The 15803-nt window shown below is 41.4% G+C and overlaps 1 protein-coding gene across 21 annotated transcripts in view; it reads left to right on the top strand.

Moving 5' to 3' along the window:
- RBFOX1 (RNA binding fox-1 homolog 1) overlaps nt 1–15803 on the top strand; it is a 1459852-nt gene that overhangs the window by 598106 nt on the left and 845943 nt on the right. For 20 of the 21 annotated variants that reach the window (XM_083710893.1, XM_083710868.1, XM_083710871.1 and 17 more), the window contains one exon: nt 12965–13027. The exons of the other annotated variant lie outside the window; for it this stretch is intronic. In XM_083710893.1, the coding sequence (XP_083567019.1) occupies nt 12965–13027 (63 nt within the window). The remainder of the gene's footprint in view (nt 1–12964; nt 13028–15803) is intronic. 21 annotated transcript variants of the gene reach the window in all.

The following is a 15803-nucleotide window of genomic DNA, read 5'->3' as shown; positions in this document are numbered from 1 at the left end:
TAAAAGATGTGTAAAAAACAACTTTCTTTTTATCAAATGAGACTAGTTTCTCAATTCATTGGCCAGAATATTAACCTCAAATGTGCCAGCAAATATTACCAACTTCATGAAACTATTATTAACACTAATAATAAAAAGCTGACAGCATTTTAATTGCAAGAGAAAATTCAGCTGCTTTTTAAAAACTTTTTTTTACTGCAAAAACACATCATAATGCTCTTAATCATTGGGGAGGAGGTGACAGGAGGAGAAAATCATATTTTGATTCTTCACTCTGTTTGACATCATATTAATTTTCTTCTACTGCGTGAATTCTTGTGGGTTTCCTAGAGGCATCTGTGTGGCCATTTTGAAAACAGGGTGTTGGACTAGATTGCCATTGGCCTGATCCAGCAAGCCCTTCTTATGTTCTTAGCATTCTTTCTCATATTTCAAAAACTTGGCTCCCTTGATGTCACAACTTTGTAGCCAGCTGTACTTCCTTGCATGATGACACAGCTCCCAGATATGCAGTTAGCTGAGGCATAACCTTTAAAAAAGGAGCTTTGGGGGAGGACTTATCCCATTATGAAGCAAGAGAAGCTGAAGTAGATGTCTCACAGGATTCCTTCCAACCTCTATCACCAGCTGCTTTTTCACAGCTCTTCATATAGAGGATATGACCATTGTGGGATGAGCACAAGGGGCCTCCCAGTGCACCAGGACTACCTTACCACCACTGTAAGCACTTATTACTTTGCATGCAACTTGGGAATGACTGAATAAGGCTAGCCTATGGATCTTAGACACCACTTTCCACAAATAAACTGCTCAGTTCATAACTCATAACTAAATTGCACAAAAGCTCCCTGACAGCATTTGCCGTCAGACTCTCTCCCTCTCCCTTTAAAATTCATTTGAACTTTGAAATGATCTCCAGCCCTCTCTATTTGAAGCTGAGGTTGCGTAGCACAGTTAATCTGTTACATTCAGTGTCTGTTACATTCCATTTAATGAGCCTCCTTTATTGCTCAGCTGTGATTAGGGAGGGTAAACCCCAAGGATCACAGCTGCAATGAAGGTGTGATTCACAGTACATCTGGTGAAAGGTACTTATTCTTTTCTCAGGTCCTATTATAAATTTCTGTGACTATCACTGGGCAAGCCTTGACTTAAATTGCTCTCAGCCCACTTACATTTTTTTTATAATGCCAAAGCTAATTGTTTTTATATTCTCCATTATTTATAAATGTTGAGGCTTAAATAAACCAGCAGAATTTGGAAGTGTAACAATATTTCTTTCACTAGTTTTTTTTTAAAAAATACACCTTTATGAATAGGTTAAATGAGATATTTCTGGAATCCATTTCTTCAGAATGAGAATTGCTATGCAGGTGAAGAGAATAAGAATAGACCGCTGGATCAGGCCAGTGATCTAGTCCAGCATCCTATTCTCACAGTGACCAACCAGATGCCTGTGGGAAGCCCAAAACCAGAACCTGAGTGCAGGCTTTTTCATCTTTCTGTGGCTAAACCTTTATTGCTAAACCTCTTTATTAAATAAAGCATTTATTCCACAAGATGTTATTCTGTCTCTCTAATCTCCATGTGTTCCCATTCTCTGTGTGAGGAGCCATCTATGTGAGAACCAGTGTGTGGTGTAGTGCTTAGAGTGTTGGACTAGGATCTGAGAGAACAAGTTTCAGATCCCTACTTGGCCATAAATGCAGCTCACTGGGTGATCTTGGGCCAGTCACTGGCTCTCAGCTTAAGCTACCTCACAGGCTTGTTGTGAGGATTAAATGAGTTGGGGGAGAACTATGTGCACTGCCTTGAGCTCCTTGGAGGAAAAGATTGGGATATAAATTCAATAAACAAACAAACAAACAAACTATATACATTTTGCAAGGGTGGGGGGGCTGGCAGTAAAGCCATGTGTTGGTTTTACCCAATCCTTCCCTCTTTGAAGACTCAAATCTTATATTATCACCAGAAGTATTATGTCAGAGCTTTGATTCCAGAGCAGTGGGGGCATGCTTCCCTAAACTCTGAGTCTGGAATGTCTTCAGGCGCGTGGAGAGAGAAAGAGGCCCATATGGTCTCTCATCAGCATTTAAGGGCCAGGCATGACTTGGTCAAGGTGGACTCCCCTAGTGCCCAAGGAGGCAGGGAAGCCTTAAAAATAATCATGGCTTGCTACACTCATCATGGTAAACCAGTGCATAGATTACAGTGATTGCACAGGGATTTGACTTCACCCAATTGCTCGTCCATGGGCTGAAAGTAGCCCTGTTTAAGGAAGTTTTAAATTTTTGATGTTTTATTGTCTTTTTAATATACTGTTGGAAGCTGCCTAGAGTGGCTGGGGAGGCCCGACCAGATGGGTGGGGTATAAGCAATGAATTATTATTATTTTATTTTAGGTGTGAGATGGTAGTTAAAGCACAGTTTGGCTTAGTGTGTCATCCAAACCTTTTATCCGAAAATCAAACTTTGCTTCCAGATCATGTTAAGGAGGAGAGACCTTAGCCATGATCTGAGGTTTAGATTATACACTATTAGCTTTTATCTACTCTATTTATACTGGGACGCGGGTGGCGCTATGAGTTAAACCACAGAGCCTAGGACTTGCTGATCAGAAGGTCGGCGGTTCGAATCCCCACGACGGGTGAGCTACCATTGCTCGGTCCCTGCTCCTGCCAACCTAGCAGTTTGAAAGCACGTGAAAGTGCAAGTAGATAAATAAGTACCGCTCCAGTGGGAAGGTAAATGGTTTTTGCGTGTGCTGCTCTGGTTCGCCAGAAGCAGCTTAGTCATGCTGGCCACATGAGCCGGAAAAACTGTCTGTGGACAAACGTCGGCTCCCTCGGCCCGTAAAGTGAGATGAGCGCCACAACCCCAGAGTCGGTCACAACTGGACCTAATGGTCAGGGGTCCCTTTACCTTTACTTTACAGGTAGAGAAAAATGGGACTCCACAGCGCAATCTGGTGGCACAATGTTATATCACATATACAACACATATAAATTGCTTTTTCTTTACCCATCTAGCTAAGTCCCAGGATTGCAGCCCTAAGTAAAAAAGAAAAGAAAAGCTGAATATCCAGAGAGTGGCGACATTTTGGTCACAAAATGCCTGCCACAAAACCTGGGCTTGTTTTCTCAAAAATTTGATTAAAATGTGCTTCCAAACTATTGCTCTCTATAGCTCAAGTTATGAGAAAATGCTTTTAGAGTACTGTATTGAGCCGGGGGGAACACTATCAGTGCCAACCCCCCCCCCCTCACAAGTGTAAACACATGAAAGAGAAATGAGGAGAAAGAGCAATGAAGTCATGAAAGGGTGTTTTGATTGTGTAGAAGCAATAAAAATGCTAGCTTGATTAAAAACAGTGATTTCCGCCTAGAAACAACTAATTACATTGATAGCACATTAACAGAATATGTAACATAAGCAGAGGTGCATCAATAAATCAAGTAAAGTAATTATATAAATTGAAGCATCTTGTCTAAAAGTGGGGTAACAAGTTGTCAGAAAAGTGTTATTTATTTCATACGAAGCTAATAATGTAAGAGCAAACATCCAGGAAGGTGAAATGTATCAAAATATTAATTATATGGGTTCGTCTTGCTGCTTGTAATAAATGTTCTCTTCCTGCCTTGCATCAAAGGAATTGCTGAAATAAGTTACTGCAGAAAAGTTTGAATTATTTAGAGGTACCCAACTCAAGCACATGTGGAGCTGTCTAGGGACTAATAAATATTTTGATACACAAACAGTGCAGAAGTAAAACTTCTGAAACTTCATAATTCATTTTAAAATGCCAATTTTGCATAATTCGAACAATGTGTTGTTAAGCTTCATGGTCTGGCTACTGGCCTTAGAGTCAAAAAATCTGATAGGAACAAACTGTCACAACAATTAGTTGGGGTTGGCATCTGTCTGTCTTGAGAGACAATAGAGTGTACCTCCGGGGTGTTTGTGTGTGAAGTCAAATTGTTGTGTTATCAGCACTGAAGTGACTTCCCTAGGGCACAAGCCAGGGGAGTGTATATGGAGGTACTGGGCCGCCCAGACAACAAGACCCCCCTCTTACCTCACTGAAGTGGTCTAAAGGAAAACAGAGCAATACACTTGGCATGAGCTTGGCTGCAGGAGTTGCTGGAAGGAGGCGTACAAGGTGCCATCCAACTGTCTTAGGGACTCCACTCTGGATTTGTGTAGGGTTTACTCCTTAGCCTTTTCTTCTCCTGAAGATATCCTGCAAGGCAGTGGAATTTTAGGACCAGTGTTTTCCTTCTCCTAGATGGCCTACCTTCCCAGGTTGGTGATCAATAATATTATTCATAGAGCTGTCTGCCCCTCCCCCACCAATCAACCACATTCAGAATGCATGGGGACCCCCTGAATAAATTCACTAGTCTTACCAGAACTACTGCCATCAGATTTCCTAAATATGTTGCCCAACATGGAACTTGGAGGTTTGCTTCAAATTTCATTTGTTGCAAAATATTTATTCCAATTCTAATTCAACACTTTATATTATATAACAGGTGGGCTACAAACATTCTTTAAAGGAAATTTTGGCTAGTTCAGACATAACAGACTCATTTCAATAAACTGTGATGTATCGGTACAGAAAACAAATCTTGTATCTGTGTGCTCCGTCTTTTCTCCTCCCTTGCCTTCCTTTCCTGTGTGCTCAGTTTCTCAGAGTTTCTCCTCTGAAGTTGCTATTTACATTATCAGCAATTGGGAATTTCCTTCCAATGGAGGGGCCGATGTTTGCATTTTTTTTAAATAAAAAGAATAAAATACCATGCACATTAAACACACACCTAGTTTTGCCCTGGGAACGATTTATTTCCTAGCTGGTATTTACCAAAAGTAGGGGTGCCACCAACGTACTGGTGTGCTGCACAAGTTGCTCTCTGGGGTCTTATGCCTGAGTTTTCTAGGAGTCTACTTGCTTCTGCCCTTTGTCTATATTTGTAAACACAGCAAATATTAGCAATACTTGAACTCTGCAACACTCTCTCATCCAAAAGAATCTTAACTTTGCAGCACTGTCCATGGTGCTGGAGAAGTGGAGAGCACCAAGCAGTACATTTTAAGATGATATCTGAAGCATAGGCCTCATTTTCAAATGTTATGATTTGCTCACTACATATTGTCCAGAAATTTGAAGTACAGGAAGGCAACATATGTTTAGGGGCATCAATTATTTTTAATAAGGTTGGCTTCTTTTTGTTATATGCCTAAGAGTGTTATTTAAGTTAGAATATTTTTGGTGCTAAATATTGCTTGGAAACTGGAGATAGGGATCAGCAGGGAGAGAGGTATGCACTTTCTGGAATTGTTTTAACAAGTTTGCCCTCAGTTTGAGCTCTAGCTTCAAGATGCTTTAATATATGGAATGAGTAAAGGAAGTTATTGATCAGTTGTTTGGCAGTGGATCTGATCTTTTTCTAAACCTCTCCATCAAGCAATCTGGGAACAATAGAATTTCTTTTTACAGACGTAAGGAAGGTATTGTTTCATTGATTGCCTTAAAGAAATGGATGAATATGGATTGCAGGGAAAAGTCCTGAAGGGAGAAGCTTAATAACCATTTCCCTTCTGCCTGGGAACATGCTGGATGGTAAAGTCTTTTGTGGAGAGCCAGTGTGGTGTAGTGGTTAAGAGCGGTAGACTCGTAATCTGGTGAACCGGGTTCGATTCCCCGCTCCTCCACATGCAGCTGCTGGGTGACCTTGGACTAGTCACAGTTCTTTGAAGTCTCTCAGCCCCACACACCTCACAGAGTGTTTGTTGTGGGGGAGGAAGGAGAATGTTAGCCACTTTGAGACTCCTTAGGGTACTGATAAAGCAGGATATCAAATCCAAACTCTTCTTCTTTTGTGGAAGGATTTCATTTCCACTAAAGCACATGCCCACACCACAATTAAGGTTGTTTCTTTAGATTGTTTCATTAAAATAGTTGCAACTTATTCTGAGTTCTAAGCAATGGCAGGGGTGGTTCTCTGGAGGTAACACGGGCAAACCCAGACACAGTCAGAGGCTACAGAGGTACCATTTAAGGAGCCTGATGGAGGTCAGGCTTCTGAGATGGCTGCTGGAGATCAGGGCACTACTGTGACTCAAACTGTCAGACAGGAGCCCCTGAAATAAGCTCCTGGACCACCAGAGCCTCTGGGGCCTCTGGATCCTTGTGGGCAGCTGAGTCTAAGGAAACAAATGCCTCCCATCACACTTCACTGGATCACTGGTGCACTGGGAGCATTAGATGGGAGGCTATAGAATGGAGTAGTGTCCACTTGCAAGCCATAGGCTTTAAGCGGGTGGAGCCTGGAAGAGGCTTAAAGTGCCTCAGTATACTCTTAAGCTTCCTGGAGAAAGTTGCTCACTTGGAGCTATCTATGGGGACGTGGGTGGCGCTGTGGGTAAAACCTCAGCACCTAGGACTTGCCGATCGTCAGGTTGGCGGTTCGAATCCCCGCGGCGGGATGCGCTCCTGTTGCTCGGTCCCAGCGCCTGCCAACCTAGCAGTTCGAAAGCACCCCCGGGTGCAAGTAGATAAATAGGGACTGCTTACTAGCGGGAAGGTAAACGGTGTTTCCGTGTACTGCGCTGGCTCGCCAGATGCAGCTTGTCACGCTGGCCACGTGACCCGGAAGTGTCTGTGGACAGCGCTGGCTCCCGGCCTATAGAGTGTGATGAGTGCACAACCCTAGAGTCTGTCAAGACTGGCCCGTACGGGCAGGGGTACCTTTACCTTTTTTATGGTCCAGCCTTTCCATAGCTAGCTTTACCTAGTTTCCTGCCTTGCCTCCATGTCTGTGAGATTCAGCGTCAGGCTGGAATACAGTCAAATAGGACGTTGGCTCCAACCCACTATAAAAATTATATGGGCTGTATTCAATTAAGTTCTACTGACACATTGAAATTAATAGACTTGGATGCACATAAATGTCAGTGGGTCTACTCTGAGTAGAACATAAATAGCCACAACTCTGTACTTATGAAGAACCTGCTTCTGATTATACAAACCTACCCAAGCCATATGATCAGCATTATAGACAGTATGATCTCTGTTCATAGAGCTTCAGCATAATTGTTCTCTGAATGATCACTGCCATATTGAGAACACCGCCTTCTGTTCCAGGCACACACAGATGCAACCAAGCAGTTCATGAAAAGTGAGGGTCCACCTGCTATTATCAGACTGCAGGATAATAATTTCTTCCCTCAGGAGAAGCCATAGCAGAGTGACTAATGAGGATGAAAGAGCTGCTGGATGCTACTTTATGAGATGCAGGAGATTCTGAGGGCCAAGCCAGATGTGACATTAATTGCCTGGATATATCCCAAATGGTGCCAATTCAAAATCCCCTTGAAATGCAAATACCAGAGGTGATTACTGTCATGACCATGGCAGGGAGAGAATGAGTTAAAACTTCACCTCTTCTACTGTTCTGTTTCCCCATGGTGTTGTTTACAGAACAACAACACAACGTTCATGTTAATTGCATTTGTGTAATTAGCATTGTGTTAGGAGACCAGAAATAAAGAGGCAAGACAAAAGGTATGGGATATAACTCTGGCCACTTTCTGAACAACAGCAGTGACCAGAGGAGGAATGACAGCTGGGAGTAGCGCAGAAATAAGAAACACCCTAGTATACCTGCATCAACACAGTCAGACACCTTCATCTGCCCCAGCTGCAACAAAACATGTCTCTCCCTTATCAGTCTCTGTAGTCACAGCTGGAGCTGTAACTCCAATAGTTTGCCCCTGAAGGCACACGCTTCCATTGTCTTCTGAGACAGACAGATGCCAACAGTTGGGTGGTATGAGCTGCTCAGGGAAAAAAGACCATGTATGGGAAATTGGGTGAACCTACCCCACATGGGTGAAATGTGGTGCTAATTCTACTTCTTTCTCCCATTCATATGAGGAGGCAGCTCTTCCTGATTCATGTGTCCTTAGAGTGAGGGTTAACCTCAGAAGTGATCTATACCCTGCTCCATAGTTCCCACAGCCATGTGTTGCTGTTCCCACAGTCTCTGGGGTCACTGTTCACTTGGAAAGTGCCTCAGGGTATTCACAACTTGTGCTAACTTCTTCTATTTCGTATACACAGCTGTCAGGGGTCCAGATAAAACTAGTCAACTTCATTATCCAGCTCTCACCTCTAATTGCACTTCTCCAACACTGCAGTTTGGAGTTAGTGGGAAAATCCCTGCCCACCAACCATCCACGGGAGAAGACAGAACTTCTTGCTATGCCCTAACTGTGGCAACCAGCTAAGTCACACTGCGTAGCGGGATGGTGATCTGGGCACCACATCTTTTGAAGAAGGAAGAGGGAGGAAACAGGCAGAAGGTTTTATATATCCTCCACCTGTTCTTCCCCAGCCCTGGAGCATGCTTAGGAACTGCACCAGAAGTGGCTTGTTGTTTGGCTTCCAGCCCTGCCTCCTAGTGTGCTCCAACCCATACATCTTTGGTACTATGTCTAGCATGAGATATAATAAGCCAAAAGGACCCAGAACCCCACACATACCACTTTTATCAGAGGAGATATGGTGAGTTCCTTTTTCCTAGTTCTGATGTTTGGATGCTTGTATCATCTGAAAGAATACCTGTCCCTTCATTGGGGACATTATACTCAAGGCACCACATCCTACAGAATGTCATAGAGCAGTAAGACAAAAATGGGTATTTTCTACCATTGCCCTTGCACTCTGGAATACTCTTCCTTCTGGTGCTTCACATGCCTTGTGTTTCCCTGCCTGACCTATAGGACAGGGCCCCATTATTACAGAAGTCCTGTTTTTATAATACTGTTCTGCTGGGTTTTGTGTTGTATCTCCTATTTCTATTACAGCATTCTATTGTTTCTGTGTTGCATTTTTGCACCTCACTTACGCTTGTTTAAATAGTAAGAACAGATAGAGTAAAATACTAACCCACACTCTGGGCAGTGACAGGCTTACCTTTTGATTAGTAAAGCTAGGCAGCAGTATAAGTTGCTCATGGATTTTTACCTCTGCAGATCATTAATGCATTGTGGTTGGCCTTACTTCAAACCACTTACCTGTGTCTCCTCTCCTTATTTCTGGTTATCTGGTTGCAAGTGCTATAGGAAACCACTGTTGTTGCTGCTGCTGCTGCTGTTGCTGCTACAGCTGTTGTTTTCTAAAGTGGATTACTTTAGAGTACAGTTTAGCATGCTGTGGTTAAACAGAAGGGGTGATTTGCCTTAATGTTCCTTTATGGGACAAGTGCTAAATTATGAAGCAGAAAAATAGAATGTTCTCAGCAGTGTAAATAAAACAGTAATCAGAGGAAGTAAATCATAGTCTTTTTCTTCCCCCACCCTTCTCCCTACCTCAGTCCAGTCTATGCTTTTGTGCATTGTTGGGTTATTAATCTTGATAATAGAAATGGGAAAAACGTTGTGCTGAAAAATAGGAGTTGATATAAAACGCTGATGAATGAGCAAAACAATTGTGACTTCCTAATGCTTATCTTCACCATATTCTGACACATAATGGTGCTAAATTGAATGCTGGTTCAAAAGTAATAGTTCTATTCTTCAAAGTATTTTATTTTTGCAATTGTGTATGTACAGGCACAGCAGTTCTGGGTGATCATAGTACTGATTAAAATTTCAGGACCAGAAAATGGAACCCCTAAAGTATTTGAATAATTTAATCACATTAATACCTCTATTGACCTCTGTGGGATTTACTGACAAGAGAGGAAGCTAGACAGATTGTTTCACTCGTTCTTATTCTACTCGGTGGTAAGATATCCCGAGGTAACTCAACTGTGGTGGTTTCTTTGAGAGGATAACGTACTGGAGGCTTTCGTTCATTTATTTGTTTTTCTCTTTAGTGCTTTTGGAACATGCTGCTCATTTTAAAACATGCAGGTTGAGCAGGAGGAATGCAAGGAGCTGCAGAGCTGCAGTTCCAACCCTAAAAGTAACAAGACACCCTTTCAGCCCCACTGCCTGCAATTCTGATGTTTTACTAAATGTGGAACTGCTACACATCACTCAGTGAGGCAGGAAATTTATTGTCCAACTTCCTTTCCCTTCAAAAACAAACAAAACTACAAAAACAAAAACCTACAGACTGAGAGCACCAGGAGCACCACACTTGATTCCAGAGAAAAAGTGGACAGGCAGCCTATTAGACCAGAAATTAATATCTGTCTAAAAACCACACACCCCAGAATGTAGTGAGTGAGCTAAGCCCCTTGTGTCCTCCTTGCAGTATATCACTATATTGTTCTCTGATTTTGTGTGGGGAAAGAAGAAAACAAGTTTCCCTGGGCACATATTTATACCTATCTGTCTTGATTTCCCACCAGTTGAAGGGTGAAAGGTGAATGTGCAGGCTTGGTCCACTGGAGGAGTTGTGGCCAGCTTTGTGTTTTGTGTGACACTAGGCATAGTGGTGGTTGGTGTCTAGTGAGCCTGGAAGGGTAGAAGGCATGGAGCCCAACAGCAGATGGAACCAGGCCCAATATCAGACAAATACAACTAATTGTGGGTTTGCCAACATCTTCCTCTATACTGGGTTCTACAAAGGCAGTGCTGTGAATCATCTGACAGGCAGTGCCACTCCATGGACAGGCAGGTGTGTGTAGGGAGGCTGTCTGAACTCACAGTGAACTTGGTTGGGCAGTGCCCCATTTGCCCTAATGAACCAGCCTTCCACTGGGAGGTGATATGTCTGCTATGTTTAAATTGCAGCAGTTCATTCACTTGATGTTGCAGCATCAATCAATAAGCGTCCATCCATATGCTAAATCTAAGCTGTTTGAAAAACCTGGTATTTCCTTTACTCTTATTTTGTTGCATTTTACCACATGAATTGGCTATGCATTTATGAGAGGCAAAGCGGAAGCAGCAACACATAACTTCAGCATTTTATTTGTGCATGTGGACAGGGATTGGAATTATAATGAAGAGTGTTGAGGCACCCTCATATCTGAGTCTCAGATTTCTGCTACATCTCCCCCCACTTTCAATTCCAAACCCTCCCATTTCCCCTTGTTCATTTGACCTGCCGTTTCTGAGGATTTCATTTTAGTACATTGGAGAGCATCTCCTTTTGACAGACAGTGCAAATTAAGAGATATGGGTAAGGCTCAGGAAGCTGGATGCCTGAATATGCCCCCTGGGTTTTCATTTGCAGTTAGGGGCTGATATAGACACAATTACTGCAGACAGAAACCCAGAGGTTAGTGGCAGGGAACACGTGGCAGTCTTAGCTTGTGCCAAGCTGTAATTGGGAAGATTATTTTTAATCAGAACTTATTCTACAGCCCAAACATTAGAAATCTCTTGTAAGGCTGACAGGAAATTAAACGGAGGCCAAACAAAAACAGTAACAATGACAAAAGGGAGAGCAAGCCTCAAAACAGGAGTAATAATCCAAGTTGTCTAATTATAGCCCTGCTCATAGTTCAAAAGCTTGCTTTTCTTTTTGGCTTTCCTATAAAGCAAAGATAATCTGGCTTTCAGTTGGTGATAACTTTATCTAATTGGAGCTGGAAATTTAAATGACCAGCAATTCTCTATATTTATAACTTGACTGTTTTGCTTTGTTTTTGTTTTTTTAAATGGATTAAATGTGTGATTTGATTTTGTGTGTGGGTTCGCGTTTGATGTTTGGTTGACAGTAATCTCCTGAATGTGTCATCATTGCTCTTGATCCAAATTACTACTCAAGTCGGATTTAAGTTTTCTTTTTTTTTCAGAATGTGTGCATTTAGCCTTCAGAAAGATCCACAACATACATTTAACATACATTCAATGTGCCTTCAAACCACATGACTTTTCCTGAAGAATCCTGAGAATTATACTTTTGCCCTTACAGAGCTACAGTTACAGCACCCTAACTGCAGTTCCTAGAATTCTGAGGGAAACTATGTGCTTTCAATGTGCATTGAATCTTCCTCAAATGTATGGTGTGCATCTGTATACTGAAAGGGGGGATGGATGACCTTTATGGCACTCTGAACAATCCTGCACCCCACTTTTTTTCAAACCTATGCTTATACAACAGATAAAAATATATACCACTACGCTCTCCCAGCAATGTTGAGTGATAGAGAGAAGAAACTCACACAAAGCTGGGTTTCTACTCTCTTAATCTTGCATTATAATGCAATGCTGAAGGGTTCTGGAGAGGTGAGAAAAGCAGAAAAGTTCAAATTATTCATCAGCAGTTTTGCATTTTCACTGTGATGGTTTCGATCTGTTGGCTAGTCATTAAGATGGATGCTGTGTAATCTTGCTCAGGGAAGAAGTGAGGAAACTTGTAAAACCATCCATTAGACCGTACAGTTATTGGGATATAAATACTTTTCTGTGCTTGATCAGATATTACCTTTCCTCTCCCCCTGAGATTCTTCCTGAGAACCTGAAAACCCTGAAGTTAATTGACTGCACAATTGTATGTTTGCCATTCAAATATTCATGGGATATTCTGCTTCAGGCATTCGCCTCTTGGAAGAGAATGAGAAGGGAATACATGAGCCTCGATCTTTCTCTCTTCTCCAAGGGAAAGGTCACTCATACATACCTACACCAATCTTTTAATCAGAAACCACTTCATAGTCAAAACATAGCTCATCCTATCCAGCATCCCACTAGCAGGACCTGAGCACATCTGTACACTTTGCATGCTTCTGATTCACACCAGCTGCTGTTCAGAGGCCTCTGAAACTGGAGGTAGCACACAGCCTTAATGAATTTATCTCATCCTCTTTTAATGCCATCCCAGTTGGTGGCAATCACTAAATATTTGTAGGAGTAAATTCCATAGAGTAACTATTTGCTGTGTGAATATATACTTAATTTTGCCTCTCCTAATTCTTTGTATTATTAGGGTTAGGATAAAATGTGGAGGATGATACATCAAGAGCATAGTGTGATGGGTTTTGTGTTTGTTTTTTATTTTCAGGAAACTACACAGAAGCCTCATGTAAGTGGAGCCTACAGTTTTCTAGAGCGGAGCATTCATTCTGTAAGTGCAACTCTCTCTGGTTTCTTTTCTATGTTGATGGAATGCATAGTTCTCAAGCCTCACCCCAGCTTGATTTGCATCTTCAGCCACACAAAATGGAAAGATTGTGTTTTGCTGAATATGAGTCTGTGTTTAAAAGTTTGTTGTGAGAACCCTGTAGTTGAGGAATTGGAAAGAGGGAAAGGATGGAGACAGCTGAGTGGGGGGATGCCGATAATGTGATTAATATATATCTCCTTAAGCAGTATTTGAATCTGTTCCTTGTGGACGAATGAGTAAATCACAATGAAAATGGTCTATAATGAAACAGAAATCTGAATTACTTAATGGGTCATGTGTGGATTTCTCATTTCTACATAGTTGTGTCTTTGTGTATACCAGCTGAAAACAGTAGAAAGTAATGTTTTTGTTGTTCCCTGAAAGATTAGCCAGTATTCTCAGTTTCTAGATCTTTTGGATTAATATAATGAATAAATTTACTGACATTTTTGAATAATTACAGCTTACATTTTTTGTTAATTTTCTCACTTAAAAACAAAAACAAAAGATTAGATGTGACAACGTCGTTTTGGATTAATCTGTTTTCCCCATACTTTTCCAAAGTGTCCCATTTTACTTTTAGCATTGTAAGCTGGTAACATTCAGTGAACCATGCGTATTCTTAGTTTGATCCACCAGTGTGTATTTATATCATAAAGGACTTGAACGGGTTGCGGTAAGGAAAGTAATCATCCATGAACACACATCCTGAGCATAGAAATACAGTTGTACCTAAGTTTTGTAATTAATTCATACCTTATTCTCTCCTAAATAAAACTGCATTCTGTCTGAAGCAATTCCACAAAATGTAGGATCATCGTTGACTTAGATCCAACATGATATGGAGCCTCACACTATCACATACTATCACATGCCATTCCACATTTATTGATGGGTTTTGAGGACTGAACCTGAGGGGTTGGGAAGAGACCAGGAAAGTGCTGTTGTATACACACTAGTTGGACCCTAGTTGGGATCATTAACTCCCACTGAACAACAGTGTTGTCTGGAAAATGAGGCATTTCTGAGTAGATATTGTCTCGCTCCATAGAAATTAGACACACTCAAGGTTTTCACACTTCATTCATAGAACCATTTGCATGCTACTTTGTCTGCAACTAAACCAGAGGGTGTCCTACTAGTATAAATCAAAATGATGTGAGGAAGTAGACCCTGTCATGTGTTGCACATGACATCCATGCATGTACATTTCAGCATACATGTAAGTTTTATGCTATTTCATATATATATATATATGTGGATTAATATTTTTTTAAAATTGAATGGGGGCATCATAATATTGTCATTCTGGCCCTGTCCTTTGGCTTTTCTGTTTCATCGTGTGGACTGAGTGTGTGTCCTGGAAGAATGTATTCAACATTCACCTGTTGTCTGCATATTAAAGGGGGTAATTTAGGACCAGTAGGCAAGCTCCCCTGTATAGTGGTACCTCGGGTTACAGACTCTTCAGCTTACAGACTCCACTAACCCAGAAATAGTACCTCGGGTTAAGAACAGTTTCAGGTTAAGAACAGACCTCCAGAATGAATTAAGTTGTTAACCCAAGGTACCACTGTAGTTACCCAGTTTTCTCCTTGAGGAATAAGCCTCTGAGAAAGCCCAGGGTTTCCCTAGAATACAGTCCGAAAACCACAGTGGAATGCAAATGTAATTTACAAGGGGAAAGTGCTTATGTATCTAATAACTCTCCTCTTTGCCATAAGGGGGTGGGGAAGTTAGAATTTCAAGGAAAGGTGTTTTGGCTATACTTCCAAGTAGCAGCTATTCATCCTGAGCATGCTTTACAAATCTGTTCCTTTCATTGCTAAATGTGCCTGTTACTCTTTAGTTTTTCATCTCTGCCACAAGCGGTCCTATCTGTCATGGAGCAGCATTGTGGCAGTTAGCAGCATTTGACACAGTTGACATGTTGGGGGGAAATGGTGAAAAAGAAATTGTGTCACCAGAGCACAGCAAGGCACAGGTGGTGGAGGGATTTCCAACTTATGGGAGGTGGCAGTTCCTGGGCTAATTAGTGGGGCATTGTTAGGAAGCCAAACAATTTGTGTATGATTAATATATTTCAATATCTGCACACGCAGACTAAGGTGGGGAGAAGAAGCCTTGTAGAAACAAGCCTATAGATTTGCATCACATAAAGGAAATAATAATGATACTTTTGGATTTGGGGAAAATGTTTGAATGTTGCCAAATTCCTTAGTGCCTAATTGCTGCCAGTATTTCCCCCTTGTGATTGTAACCTGACTAGTACTGTGAATATCAATCATTTTTAAGGGTTAAGGGGTCATTATTATTTAGCCAATCTGAGACTGAAGTCCGAGACGTTGCCTGGTAACAGAGAATGTAGATGAGCTGGCTCTTAAGTCCACCATATGGCCAGACATTTTGCTCTATTCGCCTGTGACATGACCTACACATGTAGTACATTACTGATTTATAGGATGGCTATTATAGTATTCTAGTTAGAATTTTATTTTGGACAATATACAGGTGAGTAATCTACTAAAGAGATATTTAAAAAGAGAGCCCCTTTGATGTGTATGTGACACTTTAATGATAACACTCTTAATACTTTAAATGATGTCGTATTTTTAAAATAGTATCCATTCATTTGACTCAGAAACAAAAGAAGCTTACACAATTTGCTGCACAAGATACGTTTCTGCAAATAAATCCAGGTATTGCTATTTCCATGGCCTGTGAAGCTGTAGAACTT

Source organism: Podarcis gaigeae (genome assembly GCF_964106915.1).
Source record: "Podarcis gaigeae genome assembly, chromosome: 14".
NCBI lineage: Eukaryota > Metazoa > Chordata > Lepidosauria > Squamata > Lacertidae > Podarcis > Podarcis gaigeae.
The sequence above is the reverse complement of the archived record's forward strand: the minus strand, read 5'-3'. Positions and strand labels throughout refer to the sequence as shown.